This window comes from Copadichromis virginalis, linkage group LG1, assembly GCF_057382275.1.
Source record: "Copadichromis virginalis isolate Kocher_CV1m ecotype Utaka linkage group LG1, C_Virginalis_male_GT1.1, whole genome shotgun sequence".
Lineage (NCBI taxonomy): Eukaryota > Metazoa > Chordata > Actinopteri > Cichliformes > Cichlidae > Copadichromis > Copadichromis virginalis.
The window spans coordinates 9,110,812-9,138,644 of NC_140618.1; the positions used below are offsets into that span (position 1 = coordinate 9,110,812).

The 27,833-nt window shown below is 41.4% G+C and overlaps 1 protein-coding gene across 3 annotated transcripts; it reads left to right on the forward strand.

The window, feature by feature from the left end:
• On the forward strand, nucleotides 1-26,759 carry kctd15b (potassium channel tetramerization domain containing 15b). 3 transcript variants are annotated; one of them, XM_085446044.1, is made up of 5 exons: nucleotides 1-760; nucleotides 3,417-3,592; nucleotides 10,055-10,199; nucleotides 14,746-15,051; nucleotides 23,249-26,759. In XM_085446044.1, exons 1-5 carry the CDS (start codon nucleotides 752-754, stop codon nucleotides 23,405-23,407), a joined length of 795 nt encoding a protein of 264 aa, XP_085302170.1. In that variant the 5' UTR covers nucleotides 1-751; the 3' UTR covers nucleotides 23,408-26,759. The 3 variants fall into 3 exon arrangements, with proteins under 3 accessions (XP_085302170.1, XP_085302101.1, XP_085302020.1); XM_085445975.1 differs by lacking the exon at nucleotides 1-760 and adding an exon at nucleotides 785-1,097; XM_085445894.1 differs by lacking the exon at nucleotides 1-760 and having other exon boundaries at nucleotides 2,894-3,592.
• The last annotated feature ends 1,074 nt before the right edge of the window (nucleotides 26,760-27,833 follow it).

Genomic DNA, 27,833 nt, shown 5'->3' on the forward strand with positions numbered 1-27,833 from the left:
GTTACAATTCCAGACATTAAGGCAAGAGAGAGAGGGAGAGGAATAGAGAGCGGGAACACGGGGGGAAAATCACAGCATGAAAGATATTGGTTCAAGGATATCGCTTCATTTTCAACATATTTTTTCCTGCTGAGACTTTATCAACAAGTTATTGCGTCTTTATTATATGTTGCCTGAGTAAAGGACTATGGCAGCCCGCCCGCTTTAAACTTTAAATTTAGCTTGGAGATGGAGATGGAAATGTAATCCTACTAGCTGGACAGCCTGGGGAACTATTACATCAGACGAAATGACAATGATTAAAATCTGCTTTTTGCTGCTCTAAATCTATTGAGCGACAGACAGTTGCCTGTTAGGTTTCCTACCCCCTCGAAATCACAACTACTTTTTGCCGGAAAAAATAAGATAAGTTATTATATCTATGTAGTCATAATTTCGGGAATAGAGGGTATCACGTTTTCTTCCTTGAGAAAATTGCCTGGGTGAGAGAGTGTAGTTGAGCTAATTGTAGCCTAATCCCTGGCCCAGAGGCGCTTGGGCAGCCCGGAGCAAGATTTTTCTTTTTTAGCTCCGCTCTGTTATTTAGAGAAGGATTATTGGCTTTCTTCTTCTCATAACAAACCACAGGGGCAGTTTCATTTAGGCAAAAAGGCAGACAAGAAGCCGAAATACGAAGCAGGATTCCAATAAGAGCGCACATTTTACGCGTATCCAAATAAGAGCAGAGAAGGGGAAGGAGATCATCTCATCTATGTTCAAGGTAAGGACGCTTCCTGTGCGCTTTGGTACAAAGAAGCTTGGTGAGGACAGGTCGAGCCAGCCTTGCAATTGAGCCTTTAAAGCCACAGAGACTCTTTGCAGTCGATCCCGGCCACAACCTAGCGTCTTTTAAAAGCAGTTTTGTGTCGGATACAGAAAAAATACTTGGCTTTTCCGTGCGGCAGTATAGGTACTGGAACTGGACGGCGGTGTAGTTCGGTGACAAACTCGGGGGCATTTTGAGAAAATATTTGAAAATTTTGGGGGGTTACGCGGACAGCAGCTGGGACTGACCGCCGGCACGGATTTCCTCCGGACTCCCTACAATGTTTGAAACGGTAGGGTGACAATTTAATATTACAGAATCCAATGTTTTTTACGCACAGTGTAGGCTTAGGAGGTACAGTTTTCGTGAAGGACAGTTGAACTGTGCTGGAGAGTCCTGCATAGGGCTACTGCTCAACCAAAGTGTATTTTCTGTCTTTTCTGCCAGACTGTACCCTATAGTTAACACGTGTGTGTTTTATCAATCGGGTAGTGAATTACACGTGTCGGGATTATGCTTTTAATTGTACAGCAGCAATAAGACGCCATGTTGAGCATTTGGTAGATTAAAGGCAGAGCAGGGGCTTGTGGTGTTCCTGCGGAGGGAGTGTTGTATCGCACCGTTTCTTTTTCAGAGATTTCTGTGTCCGTGGTTCGTGGTTGTTTTAAAGATCGGTCGTCAGGGTTTATGTTGCTGTCATTAAGTGTGAGCTCGACAGCAGTATGTCTGAGCAGGGGTCAGCGAAGGGAAGCAGCAAGAAAGCAATTCAAAGAAGGAAAGTTGAGTCTCTGTAGCTGCTGTGATTTTTGTGAAGGAATTTATGTGTTGTGTGTCTACGTGTGTCACTCACTGTTTGTGTGTATGTGATAGGGAACAAGAGAGTTGGGAACAAGCGAAATCAATGAGAATGTGATCGGGATAGTAAGAAGATTTCTATATTTATTTTCCACATTTGTTCTTCATTGTATGTCAGTGTAGGGAATTCATTGTTTAATTGGTGGATAAGTAGGAAAGAGGAAAATACCCGCGATGGGACAGACCGATGGGTGTTCGTGTGTGTCTTTGTGTATGTGCCCTAAACTTCTTAAGTCTCTCCAAGTTTTTTCTCTGTTCCTGGGTTTTGAAATGTAATCCCGTCTTCTTGTAATCGCATTAAACGAACACGATACTGCTGTGAGGAGGTCTATATAAAAAAAAGTCTCCTGTCTCATAGTGTGCCCACTGGCATTTCTCTTAGAGCCGCGGGGATGATCTGGACTTTGGCAAAAGGTCTCCCGTCTATCAGTAATGACAGTGCAACAGCCCATATGTGCAACAGAAAACTGATCAGTTCACATAATTTAGTGAAAGCTGGGATTTTATTATATCAGTCTGTTTAAACACACACACGTGTACTATGAAGCTCCTATTATTATTTTAGGTTTCCTCGAATGGAAGGTCTGTATTTCAACCAGAGCCTGTAGGCACGGACTAGTGGTGATAAAGTGGAGAAACGGTGACCTTTATTCTGTGATTATTAAAGAAAATTGACTAAGATCAGTATATCTTTGTTTACTTTTCCTTTAAAAAAATAAACTCAGCCTCTGTGATGTACAATATGCTTCGTAACAGATAATAGTAACACTGAAATGTGGCCACACTGATGTTTTGTGGTTCACCTGCCGCTGTTGGCAAACAAATTACGCACCAGTAGGTTGGATATAAACGCCTCCTCCGCTCCTCCTGAAGCAGTGCGGAATCAAATGACGGCGCATCGAATTGAAAATATTTTGTCAATCATTTCATCAGGTAATCTAATTCAGCTCTGCACTGACCTCGGAGTGCTCCGGCGTGCTCCCAGTAAGCCCCAGTCCCAAATATATGCACCCACAGTCTGTATACAGTAGGCTCTAGTGCCATGTACTTTACTTTATTTTAGTGGTTAATCAACGACACTGAGCTACAGCAAGTAGATACACAATAGTTTGGCCTGCAAGTAACATGATACTTCTCCTGCTTTCGACTGAAATCGGATGCGTTTTTGTGCAATACACGAGGCCCGTGTGCCTCAAACTATCTGCGGACACATGACAATCTTAATCTTTTTGTGTACTGAATGGATGCGTGTGCGTGTCAGAAGAAAAGTTGAAAGCTCCCTCCCCGTCGAGCTTTCCTTACTCTTAGATTGGTGGTTGGTGTGTCTGGGCGCATCACGTCTAACACATAAGGCGACCTTTAATTAGAATATTGCAGCAGCAGTTTATTTTATTCCCCTGGAGGCTGACACCTAGCATTCCTCTCTCTCCCCCCTCACCCTGTCTCCGTCTCCCCCTCTCTTTTTCTATCTGTCTATCTCCTTCTGTCTCTCTCTCTTTCTCTCTCTCTCTCACCCCGATTCTAATAAGCATCCTCCTATCCTCGCCTGCGGTGCTGCATGAAAAGATGCAAACATACTTAATTAGAGCGGTGGCAATAATTTCCAGGCTAAATATGCGACCAGACAGACATGGAAGTGATCTGATACCATTCAGAAAGGATACTATCTACTTCCCTGTTTAGGAGCACTCTGCTGATTTTTTTTTATTTCTTCTTTACCTTTATTCCCATGGCTTTTCTCTATACTTGCTTTCAGGAGGGACGAAGCATGTCAAGGCTGTCTCTGACCCGGTCCCCGGTCTCTCCTCTGGCCGCTCAGGGGATCCCTCTGCCGGCTCAGCTGACCAAGGCGAACGCCCCGGTGCACATCGATGTCGGGGGACACATGTACACTAGCAGCCTGGCAACCCTCACCAAGTACCCAGATTCAAGGTAAGATCAGTCCCTGCCTCTAGCATCGCTGCTGATCTTAATGTATTAATTCATAGCTTATCTATTTTTTATTTATTTTTTAAAATCAACTTTAAGAAATATGAGCAAACTAAAGAGTAGTTTATTCTGTCTCTTGCTGCTTTTGTTTAAAATGTGACACGGTTATGCATTTATTCCAGTTTAACTAAATAATTGAAAATGTTTCCTAAATAAATATTCAGTTAGATTTCAGTCACTTTTTATCTTAGTAGCTTTATGTTGCATTTTTCACAGTGAATCGTTAAAAAAATAGATTTGACTGGCGGTTTTGTTAATGAAGTCTAACAGAATCTGAGATGTTAGCAAGTCATTTAGCTGACTGGCATTGGGACATCACCAGTGAAACTTTGGGGACAATTTCCCCACATATCTTTTCAAATCATGTGGGGGCATTTCTCTTCTCTTCATTCTTTCAACTTTGTACCTTAAAAATGATACATGTGATTGCTTTTTTGTTTGTTTGTTTTAAAGGTGATTATTCCAATCTTCCAATAAATACCTCCAGGGCTTTTATTTTTTATCTCCTTTCACATGGTAGCTGCTATTGAAAATTCAGCTGCTGTGCAGAACCTTACACATGTTTTACTGCTGATGTGAGTAGTAGTGTTTGTGTGAATTCACATTTTCACACTACGCCCCCTTTTCACAGTCCTTATTTATTTATTTTATTCTATTTTTCCCACAGATCAGGGTGCTGTTAGGAATACTGGAAAAAAAATTAATGACGTAAACGTCCAGAACCCCCTTAATCAAAGTTGATGTAAAACAGCTTCAAATGTGATTAAAATCATGGCATGTTCCAAGTTGTAGGGGTTTTTTTGCAACCGCCATTTATCATGTGTTGCAACATGACCTTATCAAAACATTTTAATAAAAAGTTGCATGACTTATCCTTTTATTTTGTGAGCTATTGTTTTCATTATCTGATTGCTATAGTCACACATGAAGCATTTCCACTTCTAAGAAAAAAAGCATGATGATTCAGGCTGTGTAAGAGCTGATGGTAATCCACCATCCCACACTTTTATACACATTTTTAGCTCCATCCACAAACAAGGTGCCACTACTAAAGGAAGAAAATTCAAATAATGATAAAACGACTCCGTTTTATGCTGATTTGAATGACCCCTCCCATATTTTCCTCTAATGCAGTTTGTCATTTATTGCATTATGCTCCCTGCATTTCGGCATCAGCTGAATCCCATGTGGGCCAAGGTAAACATACACCAGGTTGTTAGAAAACCTGCCAAATTGGCTACAGGAAATAATCCACATAATCCCCTGGTAATAAAGTCTTGATATTCATAGAGTCTGCTGACAGGAAATCCCTGACAACTCTCTTTCTATTCCAGTGCAACATGTCATGAGAAAGATAAAGCTTAAACCAGAAAAGGGTTTATCGTTGTTTGTGTTATTAAGACAATTTTTTTTGTCCACTATTTCAGTGTCATAGTCAGTTTATCCAGTGGACAGATGGTTTTTACATTTCTGTGTCATTTGTATTCGCAATTGTGCATTGCTATTGTGTTCCTGTATTTATTATGCTCTGATGCAGCTTTACGCTTTACAAAGAAGTTATTCACTCTGAGATGCACAGGGTCTTTACTCCAAATGCAGCACAGAGTCATGTCAGAGCATCCAAGCAGTGTTTTTACAGTAAAGACCGGATATCAGTGTGAGTGTTGGTTTGGTTTAAGTGCTCTTTCCTCTTTCTTTCTCCTTCTCTTTTCACACATGCTCCTTTGCTCCTTCTCTCTCTCCCTCCCTCTGTCTTGTGCTGTTTCTTTCTCACTCTGGATCACACACAAACACGCGTGCACACACGCACATATTCACATGCATACACTCACTGTTTCTCTCTTTCTCCCAGCCTCCTCAGCGTACAGTTGGCCTCAGGGCTCCACTTTCCACTGGAGCCAGTGGAAGGAGGGGCCCTTTTGTGTGAATTAGTATAATGGCTGACAGCAGAAAGCAAAACAATTACACTGGCATAACCGCATATGCTGTGTTCAGCTACATCCGGTCAAGAAAAGGCACACGGGCAAAACTGAAAACGTGACGACTGAAAGAGCAGGGCTAAAGAGTTTGAAGTTGCTGATTACTTTTAATAGATTGGGTTCTAAATAATGCAGGGTGCCAAGAGAAAGTTAGTCTAGTAACTAATGTGTGGATATTCATCTTCTTCTGTGTGGGCCATATTAAGGGACAAGGGTCATGAAACATTGATGTGCACTCTGTGTAGCTCTCAAAGAGGACAGTCTCAGCAGTCACTTGAACAGAAGCTGAGGAAATTAGGGGAAATGTTCCACAGACAAGGAAACTATTTTGAAAGGACCACTGGACATTTTTCTCTATGAAGACGAGACTTCTATGTCCAGAGATGATAGATCTGTACTGGCTTTATGCTTTTTAAGTGGTCCTCTGTTTCTGGAAATGTACTTTTCTATAAGCTGAGCTCAAAATATGTAACAGAATTTTGGAGTTGTGTTATTTTATTGCTATTTTGTTTCATTATCACAAGCTTCTTTTTTAGTACCAACACCACACCATGAGATAAAGCTGAAGCTTTCAAATAAATCTTTTACTCTGTTCACTTAATGTTAAATATTAACAGGAAGTGATTGTTGCTCCGGAGTAGAAATAGCCGTATTATACAACCATAAAGTAACAGATAAGAAAACAGAGCTGCAGGCAAATATTGGCAGTACCAAAGTGGAGATGTTTGCATTAATACATTCATGTTTATAGTATTTTTTATTTTTTAAAAATCACATAATCTTGCAATTAACCCCAATTTGGACAGATACTGAGCAACTGAGATATACACAGTGAAAGTTATTACCAGAGAACCAGCGAATTCTGTTGCTGCTGATTGCATTAACACGTCAAGATTTTCAAAGGCATTATAGTTAGGCTGGAACTTGAGTTAAATGTTCTCATTTATTTTCCATAAGTCACGATCTTCGGAAAAAGCGAAAGTGTGTTTCCTTATTTTGAAACCTGTATCACCCTTCCTTTGGGTTAGCTTGTTTGGAGAACCATGAGTTTATCTAGTATTTCACAGTTGCTTCAAGCATGACTTTGCGAATCAGAGCCAGGGACTGTAGCGATTTGGTTTTGAACTTTCTTATTTGACTTTCCCTACTCGGAAGCCATTGTGGGCAGCCTTTGATGTCAGGTTGGACAGCCTCACCGAGATCCCTGGGTGTGTTTGTTTCACTTTCCAAGAAGCACTGGGTGCTTTGTCTTCGTTAGGGGTCCACAAGTGATACAGTTTCCACACATTGTCTGTTCAAGCAGAATCAGTGTTACCTGGGTCCTATTCCCAACCTCGCGAGGATGCGTCTTTGGCAGCTCTCAGCCTCTGGCTGGCTTTAACTGGTGAAGCAAACATCCTGCCAGATATTGCCCACCTACTGCCCCACTGCCTGCCCTCGCTTGGCACCACAAGGGTAGGAGATCTGAGCCATCCGTGATAACCTCCAACACCCACCACCTCCCTCGTTCTCAGTGACTAGCACGCATTATCCAAGTTTTTTAGTTCCGTCAAACCTTTTTCTCTCCCACTTTATCTCTCTGCATTTCTCCTGCATTCTGTTTGTTTCTTTCTGTGCTTCTTTTTCTTTTCTCTGTACTTCTGTTTTTTTTGTACTTTCGCCTATCGTTGCCTGTCTCTTTGTTTTTTTGGCCCTTCTGTTTGTGTATCTTGTCTCTTAATTTCTCTATACAACCCCCACTCCCTATGGACACACCCTTTTCTCTCTACCTACCTGTTAAAAACAGCCCACTCTCCAATTCAGAGATTTAACAGAAAAGGGAAAAATGAGGAGACCAACAGAGAAGACAGCGAGACAGAGAGAGAGAGAAAGAGAGAGCGAGAGAGAAGGGAGTTGGAGAGAGGGAAAGAAAAAGAAAAACAGGCAGCATTTTAATTGCTTTTTAAAAAAGTGGAGATGAAAAACAGAGTTAGCCTGGAGGGGTATGGTGAAATTCTAGCTGGAAGAATTGCAAGACCATATGAGAAAGGAACACCTCGGGCAAAACAGGGAGATGAGTATTGGTTTTTTATAAAGCATTTTGCATCGATTTCCAGAGAGAAAGCAAGTAAGGGAGAAGGATAGAGACAGAGAGAGAGAGACAGAAAGAAGGAAAGTCGGAGAGAGTGAAAAAGAGAAAGGATGGCAGGAGGGGAGAGAGGGGGGAGAACCATCTTTGCTTTCCTTCTTCACACAGTCAAGTCAAAGAAAAGAGACAGAGCAAATTTAATTTGATAGCTTCTGTGTGTTGAGCCAACACATCAGGGTCAGAAGATACCTGATGCAGCCAATAACTACAAGCTCATACACTTTTACAAAGCAGCCGATTGTAATTGTAAATTCAAGCGAAATGAGTCTGTGAGTAAAGCCTTGGTGTTTGTTCATTGACATTCCCACTACAGCTCCCTTCCTCTGTCATGTAATAGAGTTTGACAATGCCAGTGTTCAGGCAGTGCTTTGTGTGTGTGTGTGTGTGTATGTGTGTGTGTGTGTGTGTGTGTGTGTGTGTGTGTGTGTGTGTCTGTGTGTGTGTGTGTGAGTGTGTGCGTGCGTGCGTGCGTGCGTGCGTGTGCGTGCGTGTGCTGGTCGGCATATTTGCAAATAGGTTTTATGATTTTCTTTTGTCGCACAACTTTGTCAGCCAACCTAGAAGCTGTTGTTGTGATTAAAGTGCTGATTACTTCAAAATGATGATAATAACAGCAACATAGCTCCGTGCCAAGAGCTGTTTCTCTGCAAGACGATGTACTGTAAATGTGCACGGAAAACGTTAAGAAGGTTACGTGCAACAGATTTCTCGTGTAAATCAGCGGTACAGCTTATTTACACTGCGTAGGCATTCCAGGTTTCTCTGCTGAGGGTGAGTTTTGTTTAAAAATGAGTCACCAAATTAAATTATTGCACTTCAGACTTCGGAAACTTTAGCGAAATGGGACACTTGCACATTCTCAATATTAGGGAGATGCTAAAAAACTGTTTTTTAATTATTAAAAAGGGGATATTTAGTACTTGGAAATGAACAAACAGATAAAGTGAAGGTGCCTGGATGAGATCATTAGACCAGCGAGAGAGGAACCTGCAGGTAAGCGGCAGGAAAAGCACACAAATATTAGCGGAAATGAATATCTGTCCAAGGGTATCTCGAGGCGCGGCACCAGCATGGTGTGATGAAAGTTTAAAGATAACAGCAATTTCCACTCTTTGCTTTGATGAGCCCCTGTAGCTGGCTTCAGCCCAGCCCTTCATCTTGCAGTAAACTGAAAGAGTTAAACATGGGATACTAGGAGGCAACAAGTGTTTTATTATTATAGCAAAGTCTTGTCAATACTTAGTGAAAGCTTAAAAGTATATATGTATTTACTGTCTTTAGTTTATCATTATTCACATCATTTGGGCACTGATATTTACATTATCTTAGAAGTTATTGTGTCCTTGCTTCAACATGTGAAAGAGATACCTCTGTTGACTAATATAGTTATTTTAATTCATTTTAACCCATTTAATAGAGGGAGAAAATGAAAACTCAGCACACTTTGTTGGGTTCTGGTCATGTTTCTCATCTTAAAATGGATTTCTGAAAACAAATTCAAATATTTAATAGTCAATATGTTGAGTTCATTCTCAGTGGGGTGGTTCATATTCACAAATATAAGTGTATGTTTTAGATCAGAATTATCAGCTGGTGCTTTGTCTTTTTATTCTTCTACAAGAAAAACTTGCACAGATTGCAAAGGAAGAAACACTAATATCCTATGATTCCAGCTGCAAGACAATAATCTTCTCGCCATTAAAGCGAACTGCAATTACATACATTAAGAAAATTACGTTCTGCAATTTTCCCTCATACTAAGACAATACAGCACAAGAAGAGTGTTATTACAAGCTGTAACACTGTATTAAATTAAAGCAGTATGGCCTACAGTAGGATTGAGTCTGTCCGAATTCCCCTTGAATTAATAACGAAATCAAACTGTAAAAGTAAAATATCTTTTTCCACATATTCTCACATTAATATGTGGCCCGTCACCATTTCCTACCTCTGTTTCATTTCCAGCCTTCTGACAGATGGAATAATAGAGCTGTAATGCTACATTCATGCCATTAATTTCTGTAAGTACAAGCAGCAAGCGTGTGTGTTGTTGTAATCTCTCTACAGAAGGGACACTTCAAACAAGTCTGGAATGGAGGAACGGTGCCTTAAGCCCCTTGTTTCAACCTGGGATGCTAATACATTTCAAGCTTAGTGCTAATAAAATTGAAAAATAAATGGAGGGTAATTGTTTCATGCATTTGAAGGGAACTGGCTCATTCCATTATGTGGTTGTGTTTGTGTGTGCGGCTGTCTGCGTGCGTGTGTTTGTGTGTGTGTGTGTCTTTCAATTTCCAGAATCAGTCGTCTGTTCAATGGCACCGAGCCCATCGTGTTGGACAGCTTGAAGCAGCACTACTTCATAGATCGGGATGGCGAGATATTCCGCTACATTCTCAGTTTCCTCAGGACCAGCAAATTGCTCCTTCCAGATGACTTCAAGGTATGTGTCTGCACCACAGTATACTGTATTGTGTGTACCTGTCTGCACCATCAACTCACTGTTTGAACAACATAACATAAAAGGCATTTGCCCAGACATCAGCTCACACTCTGTGTGCTTCTTTATTTTTCGAAAGATTGCACGTTTAAGTGTGAATACTTCTGTATTTATTACAGTTTCTCTGTTCTCTGATTGATAGCATGTTTTCAAAATAAACCTGATACCACAACAGTGCAACTAGTTGTGCTTGACACGCACAGCCTTACCCCCCTTAAGTGTATCATATGAATTATGTGTAGTAGAAACATAAACAGTAGTTAAGAAACTTTGAAGAGGAAAAAATGGATGCAGCCTGATTATTAAATGGTGGAAAGGTAAACTGCTAACTGGTTAACTGGAGCATGGTCTGGTGGTGTGCATGCCAAAGCCTTGAGCTGTTGTTTTTCACCCAGTGTAATTTCTATAGAAGTGATCCCAGGTGAAATAACCCCTTATGAACTTCCACTCAGCTCCATGCAGACAGTAACTCTCATCCAGAGTCTAGAATTGGAAGGGAAAGGTCCAGTTTAATACCTGGTGCCCCATATATGCGTACTTCTTTGCACTTGCTCTTTGCTCTTTGTGAGACAATGAACCTGCATGCATGTGTGTCCTGTTTTAGTGGCATGTCAGTATCTATTGCAGACAATGTAGGTGCTTTGTCATATTCCTGTATTAAACAATTTAAAGCACATGTTCGGGGCACAAAAGCAAATTGTGAAAAGTTTTACATTTAAATGTATTATCTGTACGAGCTTTTTTGCATTCGCTGTATTTTTGTGTTGTGAAGGTTTCAGTTTGACAGAGTAAACTGTGTGTGTGTGTGTGTTAGCTGTAAAAGTTGTGTAAGAAGCTGATGTGATAGAGTGTTAGCAAACTTTAAACATTAGCATTTCACTGAAGTTGTGTTTCTGGACACCTGCCAATGTAAGTCCAATAAATCCAAAATATCTGTGTCTTTAGTTGTTAAATTCTTGCCTATGTTCATTAGTTGACTTTGTCTACATGCTATTTGCTTCTGGCCAGGTAACATTTAGTTGGTGTAACAGAGCTTTTTTTTTGCCTCCTGCTGCTTGAAATGAGGGTGATGAGAGTGAGGGATGAGAGTAAACCAAAATAGTAAAGCTACAGGCTGTGAAAACAAAACGATGATCTAAAAGATGCTAAAATGTTTAGCTGACCCTAAAAAAGCCTGAAGCGTTAGAGGGATGATCACTACCTATGACCCCGCTCACATTGCACGCATGCCATTTAATCTACTGTAATATAAAAGATAACGATTAAATTTATTTTTGGCACTAGTACAGATTTAGTCTCACCTAACAAGTATTCATACAATCATATGCGACGTTGTCAGAATGATTATCTTCCTACAGCTTCTTCCTTCTCAAGGTTTTCATTCCATGATACAGTTTCCTAGGTGTATTCTACACTTCGCTTCACGTCAACCCCACCTTAGTTTTCATGACCTTTTCACTGCACTGGCACTTGTTCATCATTCTGTACGAGGTAACAAGGCAAAGCCAAGCCACTGAGAGCCAGGGGCAAACTCTTTGGGCCCCACGGATAGTCGGAACAAGAGCCAAACCACAGACAACAGAACATGACATGAAAGCCCTGCATATTTTGGCAAATGACGGCCTGACTCAGTACCGATTAGATTTTCCCTTCTTATTCATACACCCCTCCTCCCCTCTGTTAAATCTTGACAGTCCAATCAGGCACCACAGTGGAAGAGAATGCATTGGACTTCATTGTTTCAACTCATTACGATCCCCTCGCATAAGCCTGTGTTGATCTGCATACCTTTCAATTTGCGTGAAGCCGGGGAAAAAAAATGCAAATAGTGCGAGGCGGAATTGAGCATGTCCTTATCTGAACACAATCAGGCTTGCCGTCGCCCCAGGGCTGGGTCTGTTCTGCTGCTGGCAGCCACGGCGCTGTGTGTTTTGCTAAATCAATGTGAAAGTCTGAGCAGAATAGGAAAAGAAATTTTTCAGCCTGCATCACTGGAACAAAATATTCACTATTAATATCCTCCCTCATCACATTATTCAAACTACAATTAATCACGAGAGAGTAAGCAATGCTCAGTCATATTGAGGGCATGGTTATAAACCGGTAAGAGTTACTGTTTTCTGTTATTATTCAGATTTTGCATTACTCCTTAAATTGATTTTTTTTTTCATCTCAGATGCTGGAAATGACAGAAAGGCGCTTTTATTGTGATTTTATTTTATTTTTGAGTGACATTGTTATTCAACAACCTTGAACTTCTGCTTTTTTGGGGGGTCATTTTTGACCAAAACCTACATTACGTCTTCACTAGTCCTCTAAACTCCCTTATAGTGACATTTTCCATCATTTTCTTCTTCTTTTTCTCTGTCTCTCCCTCCCTCCCTCTGTCCTTCCCTGAAATGTTGCCTTGCCAGTGGGCGATCAGGTCGGATCATTATTTTGAAGCTCAAACGGGCTGTCTGGACACAGGATTGGGGGATGAATTGTCTCGTAGAGCTGGCAGCAGTAGCAGCAGCTTCAGCAGCCAGGACGGAGCTGTTGGCCCTGTCTCCCTCTCATCCTCACCTCAGCGCTTAGGATTACTCTGTTGTTTTCTGCTCTACTCAGGATGACTAAAGTGCCTCGCAGACAGACCCCTGTTAAAAACATATCCATCCATGGCTTCAGACCTGTGAAGGATGAGGAGTAGCACTTTGATACAGAGAGCTGCCTGAAGGGGAGCGTCTCAGTATGAGTTTTGTCAGCTGCAGCAAGAAGGCCAGGAGAAAAAAGACAGGGAGTAAGGGAGAGAAAAAGGGAAAAAAGGACCTCCACCCCCTCTTTTCGCATTCTGAAATCTTAAACATTAGACCGTCAGCTTAAGATGTGTTGCGTCAACGCCGTGTCCAGATGGAGTTGTATTTGGGTGTCGTTCACATGCCTCGGATGAAGGCACAGTTTAGATGAAGGGGTAAAACAGTGAGGGAGGCTTTTCAAGGCTAAAGAGTCTGACAGAAGCAGCAGGGTTAATGAATATGCTGTTTGCTGCCATGCTCTGTTTCTGTGCCCAGCAGTGGTCTTGAGAAGGAAAAGGGGAAAAACTCTTTCTAGATCAGGGCTCGCTGCCAGCACCGACACCCAGACACCCAGACACCCAGAGCCACCAATGATGCAGACTATATGAAACATATGTTGTTTTTGCAGCACAAACACACATTGTCTCACTTGGGTGTTTGGACTTTGTTCTACGAAAAAACCCAGCAACCTCTTTCTCGAAAAACGTCACCAAATGGACAATCACTTCTTTGCTTCAGTTTACTATGTCCATTCATTGAATTAAGCTGTCATTGTTTGCCACTGTGAAACATTAATCAGAACACAGATTTATTAATTACTAATTATTTAGCAAAAAGGTTTTGCAGCATTTAGGTGTAACCTAATTAAATCTTGTTCTAATAGGAGCTTAACATCGGGCCACAAGCCTTATTAACATAAAACTCCCTCCATGTGAGGAATACATTAAAAACCTCCTTGGCTGATGATTGTCCTCATGTTCACTTGCACATATCTTTTCCTCACCTCCCGTCTGCCTCCAATAGCGAACCTCCGCCTTCCCGTATTTTCTGTGGTAGTGGTGAATGATGGTGCCATCTGGTCTTGTGGGAAATTAGAGGCAAGAGCGCAGGGGCAAATGGCCCCCAGCAAACCCTGCCCAGGAGGGAGAGGCAGGCAATCTGCTGCAGACTGTCTGTGCACAGGAATGCACCATCCCACTTCACCAGAGCCCAACTGACGGCCTTTCTGGAGTCAGCTCACTAAAACATGCTAAAGGCTAACACCACTCTGCCAAGAGCTACTGTGGAGGAGAGCTGCAGCATGGCTATCCTTTGTTTATTGAGAGTGTTGTCCTGCTGGTCCGAGTCCATCACTGATCTTGGTTTATTGTTCTTCAATCTGGTCGACGTATTACATGAAACCAAATGCATTTAAAAAAAAATTTTAGCTTCATGGGGACAAACAAAGGTCACATTTTTGTATTATATTAAGATTAATTTGTCATTCGTGCAAGTTTATAAATTTAAAATCCTACACTGTTATTTTGCCATTTGTAAAAATAATAATAATAATTTATCTATCTGTCAATGTGCAATTAGTTATTAGATCTTCTGTGAGTTACCTTTGCTACACAGGTAACACACACTTCACTACAGTGGAAGAGTCAGAGTTCATATACAGCAAGAACCCACTCTTGGAGTAATTAGAGGTTAAGTGTCTTGGTCAAGGACATCATTAGCTGCTGTGAGGAAGCCATAAGGAGTCCCGCAGATATACTTTTCTCTGTCATATTAATGTTGCACAATACTGTATATGTGTAGGGTTTCTCTGTGACCTTGGTGATGAGTTGCAATCCAGAGAAAGTCATAGTGTGTTAGTCACACATATTGCCAAGAGGAGTATAATACACATGCAAAGTCACTGCTCTCATCTGTACGTTTGTCTGCCTGTACAGGACTTCCACCTGCTGTACGAAGAGGCGCGTTATTACCAGCTGACACCCATGATCAAGGAGCTCGAGCGCTGGAAGCAGGAGCGCGAGCAACGACGGATGGCACAGCCCTGTGACTGCCTTGTGGTTCGTGTCACACCTGACCTGGGCGAGAGGATCGCCCTGAGCGGAGAGAAGGTCCTCATTGAGGAGATCTTTCCTGAGACTGGAGACGTTATGTGTAACTCGGTCAATGCTGGCTGGAACCAGGACCCAACACACGTCATCCGCTTTCCCCTCAATGGCTACTGCAGGCTCAACTCCGTCCAGGTAAGACGCTGAAATGCCTGTCCTTTGTTCATCTCCTTCTCTGCCCATGATTTATTTATCACATTCTAGACTTGTGTGTAAAACACATTACAGTGTTTACAGTTTTACTTGAGTTAGATTGTCCTGTGTGTACACCTCTAAGTGTAGTGCCAATATAACAAATATGTGCTGATATCTAACAATGACTTTCATGCGTAGTTATTTTTTCTGTTACATTTATTCACTAATAAGCGTGATATCATGGTACTTGCAGAGAATCAAGAGCAAAATGGCTTTGTGTAACAGAAAGTTCTGATGTGTGTCTAATATGTGACTGCAGCATAGTCACAGTCTTTCTAAAACTGGAGGCGGCATCATGATCAAGGCTGCATTCTGTAGCTACCAAATCAGCTAAGTTAGGTAACTGACAGCTGTCGTCAGCTGTGAGGAATTTGCTTGCTCATATAGAGCTGATTCAGCTCTTCCAACACCTCCTCTCCTCATGAAACTAACAGTGGTAGTTAATATGAACATTGTGCAACATGGGGGGGGGAAGCCACAAAGTAACTTTAGTGGCGCACTTGCAGAAGAGTCGGAAAGTGTCAAAATGCCTATGTGCATTATGTTTCATTATCTTTACCCAAACAGCTTAGTTTAGCTTACTTTCAACATGAAGATAAAATATTGAATATTTGTTTTATTTCTAACTGTCGCATAGTGAAACTGTACACAATGTTTTATGATACTGTGCTTGTATACCCCTCCATTCTCTTTTCTTACCAATTCTTTATTTAATGTTAGCCACAGGATGCAGACTCCAAAGAGGAACTTATGTATTTATCTACTCATTTATCCAACAAAGTATTCTGCTTGGCAAGCAAACCATTTTTCACACCAACTTTCAACATTTTCATAAACATTTGAACACCTGGCTGGGATTTGCTCAACCTGGGCTTTTGTGACCACTCTGCAGATCCACTTAGCTGTTTTGCTGAATGGCACACGATGGCATCTGCTGAGGGAGAGGTGGCTTTCTGTTGGTCACCTTCTGTGTGAGTCCTGTGCCAGTCTGCAGAGTTTATTTTCAGGTTGCTTTCCCAGATAAATGCTGTTATATACACTGATTTTCTTCAGTAACAGTAAGCTGGAATTACACCTCAAAACTTTGCTGTAAGGCACTTAGCATGATTTGTGGCCCACTATATTGCATTTTGCCATAGTAGAGATAATAGCTTGTTGTCAATAACTGGCATAATAGCCACTCTGGAGCAACAGCTGGAGTGTGCAGGTGTACAAAAACCTTTGGAGTTTTTCATTTTGTCAAACGATGGTCTTCAGTTGGCTGTTGGGGATGAGAATGATGCAAAACCTCAGCACGGTATTACCATAAAGCAATTTACCGCCAATATCATATCAAATACATTTGCTTTATGATCTGTTTTTGAATAAGTTTGGCACCGGTTTGAAAAATGGTGTGAGATGAACATCCGTTTTTGGTCAAGCAGAGTTGACCATGTTGTGGAGTCAAGTAGTAAGAGATTAAAAGCAACTTCAGAAAAAAATAGTTTTACAGTAGTGTTACCCTGTGAGAGAAAGAGAGGACGGGGGGAAACATAACAGTCTCACACCACAGGCTCGATATAACACACTTGAGTGCCCACAGCCATGAACAAACCTACACATAGAGGAGCCTTCACCCCTTCAGCACCCAGAGAGAGCCTCTCCCAGGCAGGCTAGTGCACTCTGACACCTCCACCTCCTTCCTGCCAGCGTGAGAGACCACCTCCAGGGAGGAGAGCAGAGCGAGTGGGACAAAGCACGTGTGGACTGCGGCCATGTTTTCCTGCGAAAAAATGAAGAAGAGAAATGGAAAGGGGGGGAAAATGATATGCATAATTTACGCTTTACTCCTTTTTAAGACACAGCTCCTTTTTTAAAAAGACTCCAATATAACACCGCTCAAGGCAATTGAAATACACGTATTGCATTTTTTAATACCATACTTACAATTTCTCAAACAGCCTAAACCGGTTTATACTTCTTTTATAGATTTTTAAATGACTTACAATATAATTAATTGGCCGCATCAACTAACACAACATTTTCCCACTCTGTTTACCAGTGAGACTGGTTATGGGATGTGAGCACATCTGACTAACACAATCTGAACGGCATCTTTATTGTTTAGGCTTTTATTAGGCTGTTCTTCTGAAGGCGAGGTGAGCCGAAACCCTTTTCTCATACAAACTCGTACAAGGCGGATCTGCGAGATTTATAGGCAGCGACCCCTTCTTGTCTCATATTCTGGCCTCTCCTTGGTGTCTCCTCGTGAGGCCTCTAAGATACAGCTCTACGGCATTCGTTAAAAAAAATAATGAAAAGCACAAACACACACACACGTACATATGCACACACAGTGAAGGGGCCCGGCTCATTGAGTCGATGTAGATGAGGACACAAGGAGCAGATGGAGGTGTTTTTTTGTTGTAAGGGGAGATTTTTCCAAACAACTTACTCATTCTGTTCTCTTTCATTGTTGCGTGAAGGAATGAAAAGGTTAGGAAAATAATCCTTGTCTTACCTGCCAGACAATGAGCCTCTGATCTGATTTCAAGCCTGGACCCTAACCCAGGGGAACACACACACAACCACACCCTGCCCACAGAGGAAGTTCAGGGAGAGCATGGGGAGGCTGCGGCAGCACCGTCTGAAACTTATTTACTGTGTGATTGGATCAGTTTCAGAAGAGGTCTTGACAGGAAAGAGATGGATATATGATGACATTTAAATGTGTGCTGTTTTCACTTTATTATGTCAGAGGTGTAGAGATTTTATTGAAGCTGAGGTACTGTTGCTTTCGTGCTCCAGGCTGGACACTGCTAGACCTTGTTATAGTTGGTCACAAAATGATAACACACATTTCTCCATACCTTACTGTACACTAAGTATATCGGTTTTACTCGGTTTTCATGCTTTTAAAATTGGTGATATATCATTATACTGTATCATCTATTTATAGTTTGAAATGTGGCAGCAGTAATTCTTTGCATGTTGAGATATATATGTATTCTGTTGCCTTGCAAATTTAGCCACTTCTTTAATCTGTTGTCTTGTGTATTTAAATGCGAGAGAGGGAGAATAAACAAATCCACCTTGGCAAGTAACTCTCCATGAAGTCATGAATGGAATTTCGGGAGTAATGCAAACCACCTGCGCTGTGATGTAGATCCAGCGGGGGGAAACAAAAAGCAGCAAAGGCACTGAATGCAGGGAAAACATTTAGCCAAAGAGCCACAGAGGTGTACACACACGCGTCCCAGCGCTAGAGCTGGGCCTGCTGTTCCATACATCACCATGATGAAGCACTCAGATCAGACCAGAACCAATCCGTCCTACATCAATGTGACAGCGGAGGCAGTCGTAGAGAAGGGTCCCCTGTCCCCCTGCTGCCCAGGCGGAGAACGCAACACGTCGCAACACTCTCTTACATGTCACGCTGCCACTCCATCAATCCAGCGCTGGGTGAAAAGAGAAAGCACAGCTCATCAGAGCAGACACGGCCACACAAACACCTCCGCTGCGCTCCTCAGTGGCCCGAGTGGCAGAGTAAGACATTAACACTACTATGGCTTTGGGTCCCTTGGCTTTCTGTGTGGCTCTGTGGGTAAAGCACAATGTCAAGATTAACAGTAAGCAAGCCAGTGTGTAGAGAGGATTAAAGCTGGGAAATTCTGGCTGCTGACAGCTTCAGCAGTTGATGCCAGAAAAATCTTTAAAAAATTGTTCTAATTCGTTTGTTGGACACGGGCTGATTAGGTAGTGGAACGTAAATCAGAATAATGACAGAGAAGGACAATTCAACTGAAGACAATTAGGTAATTAACAAGTCGTAGTTTAATCAAAAGAAATGAATCAAATATATGGCACTTTTTTTCTGTGTTACATTTTATTGATCAAGTGTCACAAAATCTTTATCTCTGTAGAAATGGCTCATACAATAAGTGTACTGTAAATGTGAACATCAGTGATGGAAATTTTACGAAGTCAAATGCTCCAATGAGAATATGTTTCACTACAAATGAAACTTATTTATTCCAAGTCTAATTTTAAGGAAAAGATGTATTAACAACAAAATGAGCTTATAAAATATAAAAAAAAGAGATTTATAGAATATTACACTATTGCTTATGGGCTAAGCAATAATTTAATAGTTATTATTAATAGCTGATCAAGATAATTGTAACAGTTATATCCACTCCAGGATTGTTTTAATCTATAGATTGGATGATGGTTTGCATTTTCTGTAAGTGGTGCGGGAGTGTAAAGTGGTATAAAATGTAAAGAGTTTTAAAGATTGTGCTTTTAGGACATGAGTAAATTCGCAAAGTTTTCTTTGATGATGGCTCTTGGTGTCTTAAATACGAGAACAAGTAACTAAAATTGAAATAGAAAAGGTCAGCGGATGAGTCAGGTGGAGCCCTTGTGTATTTAAGTCTCCTCAGTTTAGTAGTTGAACTACTTGCAGTCCCTTTGAGGACGGACCTAACCCAAAACACCTCTGTGCTCAGTATGTATTTACTGTGCCAGGGTTAAGTGTTGCATTCCCACAAGGGTCACCTGAGCTAAAAATCCTCGGTGAATCATGATGCTTAAAGACACTTTAGAGTGCCTATTTGTAATGGAGCTCAGTCAGCTGCAAGTAGACTGTTCTGTCAACGTGTTTTTGCTGTCTGTGACTCTTTAAAAAGCTGGCAGATGGCTTAGAGAATTAGAAAGAGTTGGAGCTTCACGGATGTTTTATGCCAGATGCTTGTGATAAGCAGAGGATACGACGCAGAGACTGCAGTTAGTGCTCCTTGTCACATATTGAAGACTGCATAGTTAAACAAAAGCAACCCCCTGAGTGTGGCGCCCACCTCATGCTACAGTGTGTGTGTGTCATAATGTGTCAATCATCTCTGTGTCTTGCGCCATGAGGAGCAAGTGTCTTACAACTCCTCCTGAGAAGTCTTGCAAGTGTGTCTGTGCACTCTGGTGGCCATCAATATTGTATTGTGCTCCGGTTTCCAGGCCTGAGACTCATCCACTTTGATACATGCCTCGCCATCTTGGCTAAGATGCTGGGAGGTTAGAGGAGTGAGGCTGATGTATACCCTACTGATCCCCGTGGTGACTCCAGGTTGAGTGGCAGCTCAGATGGATGGTTAAATGCTGAATGGTGTGCGTGTGTTTGAGGGGAGATCCCTGTGCGGCCAAGTCGACCGTGCAACCGCGAGACTGACTTCAAATGCAGGATCACTGGGGATGAAGAGGCTGAAGAGACACTTGTATTCAGCTTCAATCACAAAGACAGGAGAAGACAAAAGGAAGTGCTTGATTTCATAGAACAACTAGCAAAGTTTGGTGCTGCAATATCCTCTTCACTGTTATTTTGATTTCCTGCTTTGATTATTGTGGTGTCGTGCTGAAAAGAAGCCTGTCTTTAGGTTGAAAGTGGTGGACATGAAAAACGGAAAAAACAAAAAAACAAAACAAAGACTGCTAATTAGCTGTAATCCAATTTCGTGGAAATCACCGTGTTAGAGATGAGGCATCGACCAATGAGGGTGCCCACATGCAACTCGCCGTTAGAATATTTTGTTATGGTTTCGCTCAAGTGAGGCAGTAAAGGAAGCAAAGAAATCTGCATAAGTACAACATAAGCTGGGATCTGAAAGCCTGCGGTCAGAAGTATGTTCTGCAGAACTGAGAAACCAGACATGTTTTAGCTTTTTAAGAGGGTGCATTACTTTTCCTTGTCAACGGGGACTGATTTCGGGACATTGTCCTGTGGACATTAAAACCTTTTGCTTGGATACGTCTTAATTATTCACTATATTGTTTATTCCCCCATGGCACTAACTCACTGTGTCAAACTGAATGCGAAGGTTTTTTTTTTATGGCATCTTATAGTCATTACAGTATCCTTGAGTCAGTTACAACTATCTATAATAATATCCTTAAGTCTTTTGTGTTGCCATGCATTAATGATAAAAGTGTTTTCAGACTGTCTTTATTGATCAGGCCATTCTCCTCTGTGACCAAATTCATTGCTGAACATGATGGAGTCCCACATGCGTTAAGAGATGATGGGGAAAAATGCAATGTGATGCAATGATCAAAGAAGGCTATGTAATATCATTTCCATAATCGTTAGGCTCCTCCGTCGTCTGTCATGGATTTGGGAGTGTTTGATGCTTGGGCAGGTCTCTTAATTAGCCGTCCTCACCATCAGCTGTCTGCTGCCCCTTCTGTCTCACAAATTACATAGTTTGTTGTTGTCATTTTGCTAGAGGACAAAAAGGGGGAGGGGGTTAACTTTTGCAAGTGGTCCTTTCTGCTTACAAGTAGCATGTCGGTGCACATTTAAGTTTTAATTTGAAAGCAGATGGGTGCTGGGGTTTTTCAGGTCTGTTCAACAAGTTTGTATGCATTTGTTATATTTTGGATTTGTACATTTTAATTCTTGCACGTTGTGTGAGTTTATCTGCTCTTCTTCACTGTATCCCCAACTGAGGAGGCTGCGGCCCTTTGACTTGCAGGCCTAAACATTCAACCGTAGCACGCCAATGGGGCCTAAGCTGTAATTAGAGAGGTCATCCTTCGCCACGAGTGCACGTGTCAATGTGTGTCTGTGCGCGTGTGTGTGTGTGTGTGTGTGTGTGTGTGTGTGTATGAGCATCTGAAGAAATCATTCTGTTTTTCGTGAACTTCTCTGGCTCTCTATCTGGCAGAAAGAGTTAGCCCTTGGCGAGACCTTTCATTTCCATGCGCTGCACACTTCTTTAAAAGGAAGGGGGGATAAGTAAATACACGGCACTCCTCTCACTGGGATTTAGATCTATACCCCCTCCAAAAAAACAACATCCCACATGGATTACCCCAGATGAGTGATGCTGAAGTTCACGCGTTTGAGTCTGAGCGCATCTCTTGTTTGGACTACTGTGTGTATCACTGTCCAGACTAGAGGGGTAACATGAACCCCATCTCCTCTTCTCTCCCTGCAGCTCCAACACGTTGTCCACACTCAGATGACCCATAACTCCTCATCGTCATTCCCCACACGTCGCTCTCTCTTTCGCTCACGGACCTCACTTCTCCTCTCACCCAAGCCTCATTACTCAAATTAGGAGCTCCAGTAATCACCACGCTGAGCTACACTCAGCCTCTTAACACACCTCACTCACTCTCAGCTCTCCTCATCCCTTTGAGCTCATGCCCTCAGTTCGGTAGCCAATCTAGCACAAGCAGCATGAATATTGCAGAGATGGTGTGATGTCGGAGTGCCCTCTGGATTTATCTCATCACTGTGTGCGATTGGAGGTGGGGGAGGGTTAATGACACATGGTGCACGTTGTGACTGATGAACATCGGAGGTTGATGTCCGTTGACTGGATGTGTAGATATCAAAAACTTCATTAGTAAAAATGCTCATTCATTAGTAAAAATGGATAGCAAACTTTATTTTTACAGTAGAAAGACTTGGCCGTGGCCAGACTCTGGAACAACAAAATTTTTACGCAAAAACAAACAAAAAAAGATTTATCACACAAAAAGTTAAAGTTAAAACAATGAAAAAGTCCAATTCTTGGGAAAATACACAAAGTTGTTTAACTGTTGAGGATGATGTTATACGTCTTATATATAAATACTAAACTATAATCAGCACAAAGACTAAAAACAAGGTTAGCCAAGGAAATTAACCTACCAGCACCTCTAAAGATGCTGTAATCTGTTACTCTGCACTAAAACTGAAGTATAAACGCAACAAATTTTTCTGATTGGTTACAGGCCAAAGCAGTTATGAGATCATTAACTTTCTAGTGTGTCTGGTGGTGGCTTTGGCAACTGTTCCTCACCAAGACATAAAGCAGAGCACAGTAAAACAGGGAATTGTTTTGTTTTTACTCTTTGGATTTTGTGCAGATTAAACAAACAAAATCGAAAGTGTTAGTGAGCTTTTGATGTGACAGGAGGACAAACTTGTTATTGGACAGAGCTGCACTATTAATCTTCCCATCTTGGCAAGAATAAGCATATTTCACAAAACGTCAAACTATTCCTTAGAGCTGTATAAAACCTGAAACCTGCATCCTATCTGCAAACTGTTTCATTTAGACTTGTCCTTACTGACATGGTACCTTTGTTGTAAATGCCTTCTTCTCTGTCCTCTCTGCAGGTTCTGGAGCGTCTTTTCCAGAAAGGTTTCAGCGTGGCAGCATCATGCGGAGGCGGCGTGGACTCGTCCCAGTTTAGCGAGTATGTGTTGTGTCGTGAGGACCGGCGAAGTCTCTCCATTAACACACCCATCAGGATAAAACAAGAACCCCTGGACTAGAGCGTTCTGGGCGAGGGACTGCCAACACCCCCACCTCCCCCTAATACTTCTTCCATCTTCTCACACCACCCCACCCCTGCCTACTCCAACTCCCTTCCTGCCCTAATAGGACCACAACCACCCCCAACATACCTAAGTATTAGCAGAGGCTTGTTAACCTCACCAGTTCTCTGCAAAAACTCTAAGGGGAATGTAGTACCAAACAAAGGAAAAAAAAAAGCATCAGCAACAAAAGTTTTTAATTATGTTAAACAACGCCCAAAGAATCTGGGACTGTGATGAAAACAACAATGACGAACGGACACCACAGCAGCTGACAGCTCAACATTTTAGCACAGTGACTGGTTGTTTTTTTTTCCCTTACCTTGTCATAAAAAGGTGTCCCGAGACTCTTGGAGGGACACAGTTTTCCCCCCTCCCATGCCTTGAACTCCAATCCACTTCATCATCAGCATACCACATACACCCCAACCCTCTATCTTTTGTTTCGTCCGTGTCTGTGTGTGAGGCCTCAGTCTTCTCTGACTGGTGACAAGTCTGGTCTATTGTGGGACAAGGAAGATTTGGCAGACAGGATGTTTTTAAGGATGACAACAAGAGGACATGATTTAATGTTGTGAACTCCCACCCCCTCTCCCACAACCCCCAAGATCCCATGACCCTCACCCTACAGGCCTGGCTTCGACTGTCAGGACCTTGCCAAACACGACATCGTTTGCCAACTGATTGTTTATTACAATTTTTCATTGTTGTTTCTAAAGTATGTTCTTCTTGCTCCTTTTGCTGTTCTTATCATGACATAGTGTAAACAATTATTATTAATAGGATTATTTCTAATGTCTCTTTTTTTCTTTCTCCAATATGAAGGATGTATGAAAATTGTATTCATTAGGCTCTGAGAGCTTGTGAGGGAGCTTTTCTTGGCAGTAGCTGCAGAAACTCAGATGTCTGCAGGCTATGTGGCTAAAGCAATCTGACTGGCAATGCATTCAGAGCCAGAAAAAGTCCCATTGTTCGAACCAGAATGGAAGAAAACCTGGATGTTTTGACATTGTTTTTAGTCAAATGTGTAGCGCACATGAAAAAAAAAAGAAGTGCTCCAGAATTTCTGCTTATTAGCTCTAAAACATATCTCGGGTCTCTGATTGGATTCTCTCACACGAGCACAAAGGATTTGTTCACACTTAGTTAAAGAACATTTGTAAATTTGAAATTCAGGTCAAATTTGCACACGCTCCAAGTGTATTGCAGTTTTGTTGAGTTAGAATGTTAAAGACTTGAGGACCAACGGAGAAAGCTGACGTTTACCAGTATATCTCATAATCAGCACGAGATGTACTTTAAATGCTAAATGTTTCTTTGCACTTCAACATTTCCAACAGAGCTGCTCTGACCTGCTCCCTCAACACACTTGCTGGAGTCCAGTGAACGGCACCAAGTCAAGCTGATTCTCTTCTCGTGTTTTAGGAGACTGTGACATTAAAATATTTAAAAAGAGAAAGAAAAAAAACTCCAACTGAACAAACACTCTGGTACCAAAGTAGACGAGGTGCCTGTTTTGTTGATTGTACAAATATAAAGATGTTCTTTGTTGCAGTTTATAGCGAAATAAGACTAAATGCATTATTCAGAGCTGTATGAAGGGTACCAATATTTGATCCTCCAGGTTGCCAGTCTTGACAGTTTTCTTGAGAGTAGCTCACAGAACCTCCAGAGCAAGTTTGAAAGACAAGGTCTCTGTTTCAGGATTGTCACTTCTAAGTGAAGATTATTTCATTGGTTCTTCACATGTATGTATGGCAGAACCCAAACTGAACTATACTCACAGCATCAGCATATTATTCACAAAGAGGCATGTGGGCGGCATTTACTCTCTCCTGCTCTCGTTCTTTTGGTCTTATTCTCAACATTTCTGGATCAAAGACAGAAACAAGAAAGGCCAAGTTTTCATGCTTTATATTTGTGTGTAACTTACAGATGCTGTTTCTTCCATTCCAAAAGACTGAGGAGAAAAAAGAAGCCCATTCTGATCTTTGTGGGTGCTGGCAGTTTTTTGAGTTAAACTGGGGTTGTTTTTAGCAGTCCATTAAAAATGGGCGGTGGTTGTTCAGACTATGTTGTTTGTAATAGAATATTTAGTTTTTCTGGATGCTGCTGATTAAAAGAGGCCAATTAGTGGGTGAAGATGGACTGAGTTTAAGTGTTGCTTCAAGTCAAATGCAGTCCTCCCTGCGGGTCTTTTTTAAAAAAATATACAATCAAGTCCTTTGTTCTGACCTGCCAGTGGCCTGCGCCTTTGTATCTAGTCGCCTCAAAGGGAATGGTCAACCAGCCCTTTCATGTGCCAAGGCATGTTGGGCGCTTCACAGTCATCTTCACCCCCCTCTGCTTCCCTGAAGGCTCCAAGCTCAGTGGTGCCAGTAGAAACACGGGTTGTACCCCCTGCTGCTGTGTCATCCCTCATGCCCCATTTTCAAAATGCCCTCCTACGCCATAGCTCGTTGGACCACACCACAGCAAACCAAACAAACTGATGAGTCAAATACGAACATACTCCGAGCAGACTGTACTGTGCAGCCAGTCCACTTTACTGTGGTGTAGATGCGAAGATCTTTGATTCATGTGATATGAGGTGTGGAACTCCATCTGGGTAGTTTCTTGAGGAAGAGTGGTAAAAATCAGTGATCAGTGTTCTAAAACTACACGTACAAGAACAACTTTTTCAGGAAGGAGGAAAAGAAAGCAGTTTTAGTTTGCCTCCCTGAAGTGGCACGGTTAATTATATTATAATGGACTCTAAACAACTTCCGAGAGCTAAGGGGTTACGCATTTGAAATAAAAAAATAAATAAAGATTTGTATTTGTGAGAAAAAAAAAGAGTAGATATGGGTTTCTGCAATAAAACCTCAGTATAGAAATAGCAGGTTATCTACAGAGACAGGAACGTGTAATTGGACTGGAAAGTTCATAGACATGTTCACATGCCACCCATTAAGTAAAAATACTGGTCAGTGTTCAGCCTGTCCACACGACATTTGCTCCACTTCTGAGGCGGGTCAGTTGTACAGTTATTGTAAATTGAATTATCAGGACGCTGGGTTTTATGGGAGCCTCGTGTTTTTAAGAGACATCTCAGTCCTCTTCAGAAAAGAATGAAAAGAATTCAAAGCGTAACATTGTGTAAATATGGATTAAAACATTTCAAAGGGTATAATAAGGTGCAAATGTATATTATTTAAAGTGTTTAAAAACCATTAGACTGTGGTATTAAAGGGCATGTGTTCATTTACAGTGTCTCCATTTGACTTTTCTTGCATATTTGCGATAATAAAAGGATGTACTGTATATCTGACATGTGTCACATTGCTCTCATGTTTTTGAACAACCCCCATAGGATGAGAAATTTCAACTGTCTGTCCTCTCTCACTGAACTGATGCAATCTCACCAGCCTTTCTCTACCCAGGCATGTGTGTGCTCCCCGTTCATCATTTTTGCAAAGGGGGAAGGTCGTCTTCAGGGCTGAATGGGCCGAGATCCTGAAAAAACCAATATGCTCCTAAACCCCAATATTTTGCACTGAGTTAAATGGTTTGGTCTTTTCGAAAATGCTTCTGCTTAATTAGCAGCAGAAACCTAGAGGGACTTTTCATAGTTGAGCAGCAGCGCTTGACTCAGTTTGTACTTAGCATGTGCAATGTTAGAAATGGAAATGAAGCAGGCTGAATTAGTAGTAGACTTTGGTAAAAAAAAAACCCAAAAAAAACAGCATAGCTCATTCTCCCTTGAAAATCTAAGAGGTGAACACATTGCTTAGTTGTTTTATTATTTGCATTTAGAGACATTTTAGAGTAAAAAACTCCTACCTACAAAATATGTTTATGCATACGCTGCCAGAATGATACAAAGATGAAACTGGAAAAAGTCGTCTTTTCAGTTTAGTAAACAGCTTATTTATTCCTTTACAAAATAGGTACAAATACATAAGTATTGTTTTTCACACAAACAGGAAATTTTCAAGATATATACAAGAGTTTACCAAAAATAACGTGGTTCTAATAAACACATAGTTTTGTAAACAATATTTACAAATCATCCTTACACTGAAATGTATTTCCTCCATCTGTTTACACAGGAATATTGTCCTAATATTTTGGCTAAAAAGCTGTAGTAGTAGTTGTTGTTGTTCTAGGAGTAGTAGTAGCAGTAGCAGTAGAAATGCCCTCCTGTGAAACGACCGGAAACCATAGAAATAATTCATAAAATCATCTGAAATCACTACAATAAGTACTGTTGTGCTTGTTTTTAAAACATGGTATTTTAGAGATAAAGTTTATGAAAATGTCTTGAGCATAAAAGCCAATCTAAAAAAAAAGCAGAACAGATCAAATATATTAATTGTTAAAAAATAAGTGTCTTTTGACAGAA

Coding starts and splice junctions, on each gene's coding strand:
- kctd15b (XM_085445894.1), top strand. CDS start 3,390: ATGGCTTTTCTCTATACTTGCTTTCAGGAGGGACGAAGCATGTCAAGG. Junction 10,200..14,745: donor TCCTTCCAGATGACTTCAAG/GTATGTGTCTGC, acceptor CTGCCTGTACAG/GACTTCCACCTGCTGTACGA. Junction 15,052..23,248: donor GCAGGCTCAACTCCGTCCAG/GTAAGACGCTGA, acceptor TCCTCTCTGCAG/GTTCTGGAGCGTCTTTTCCA.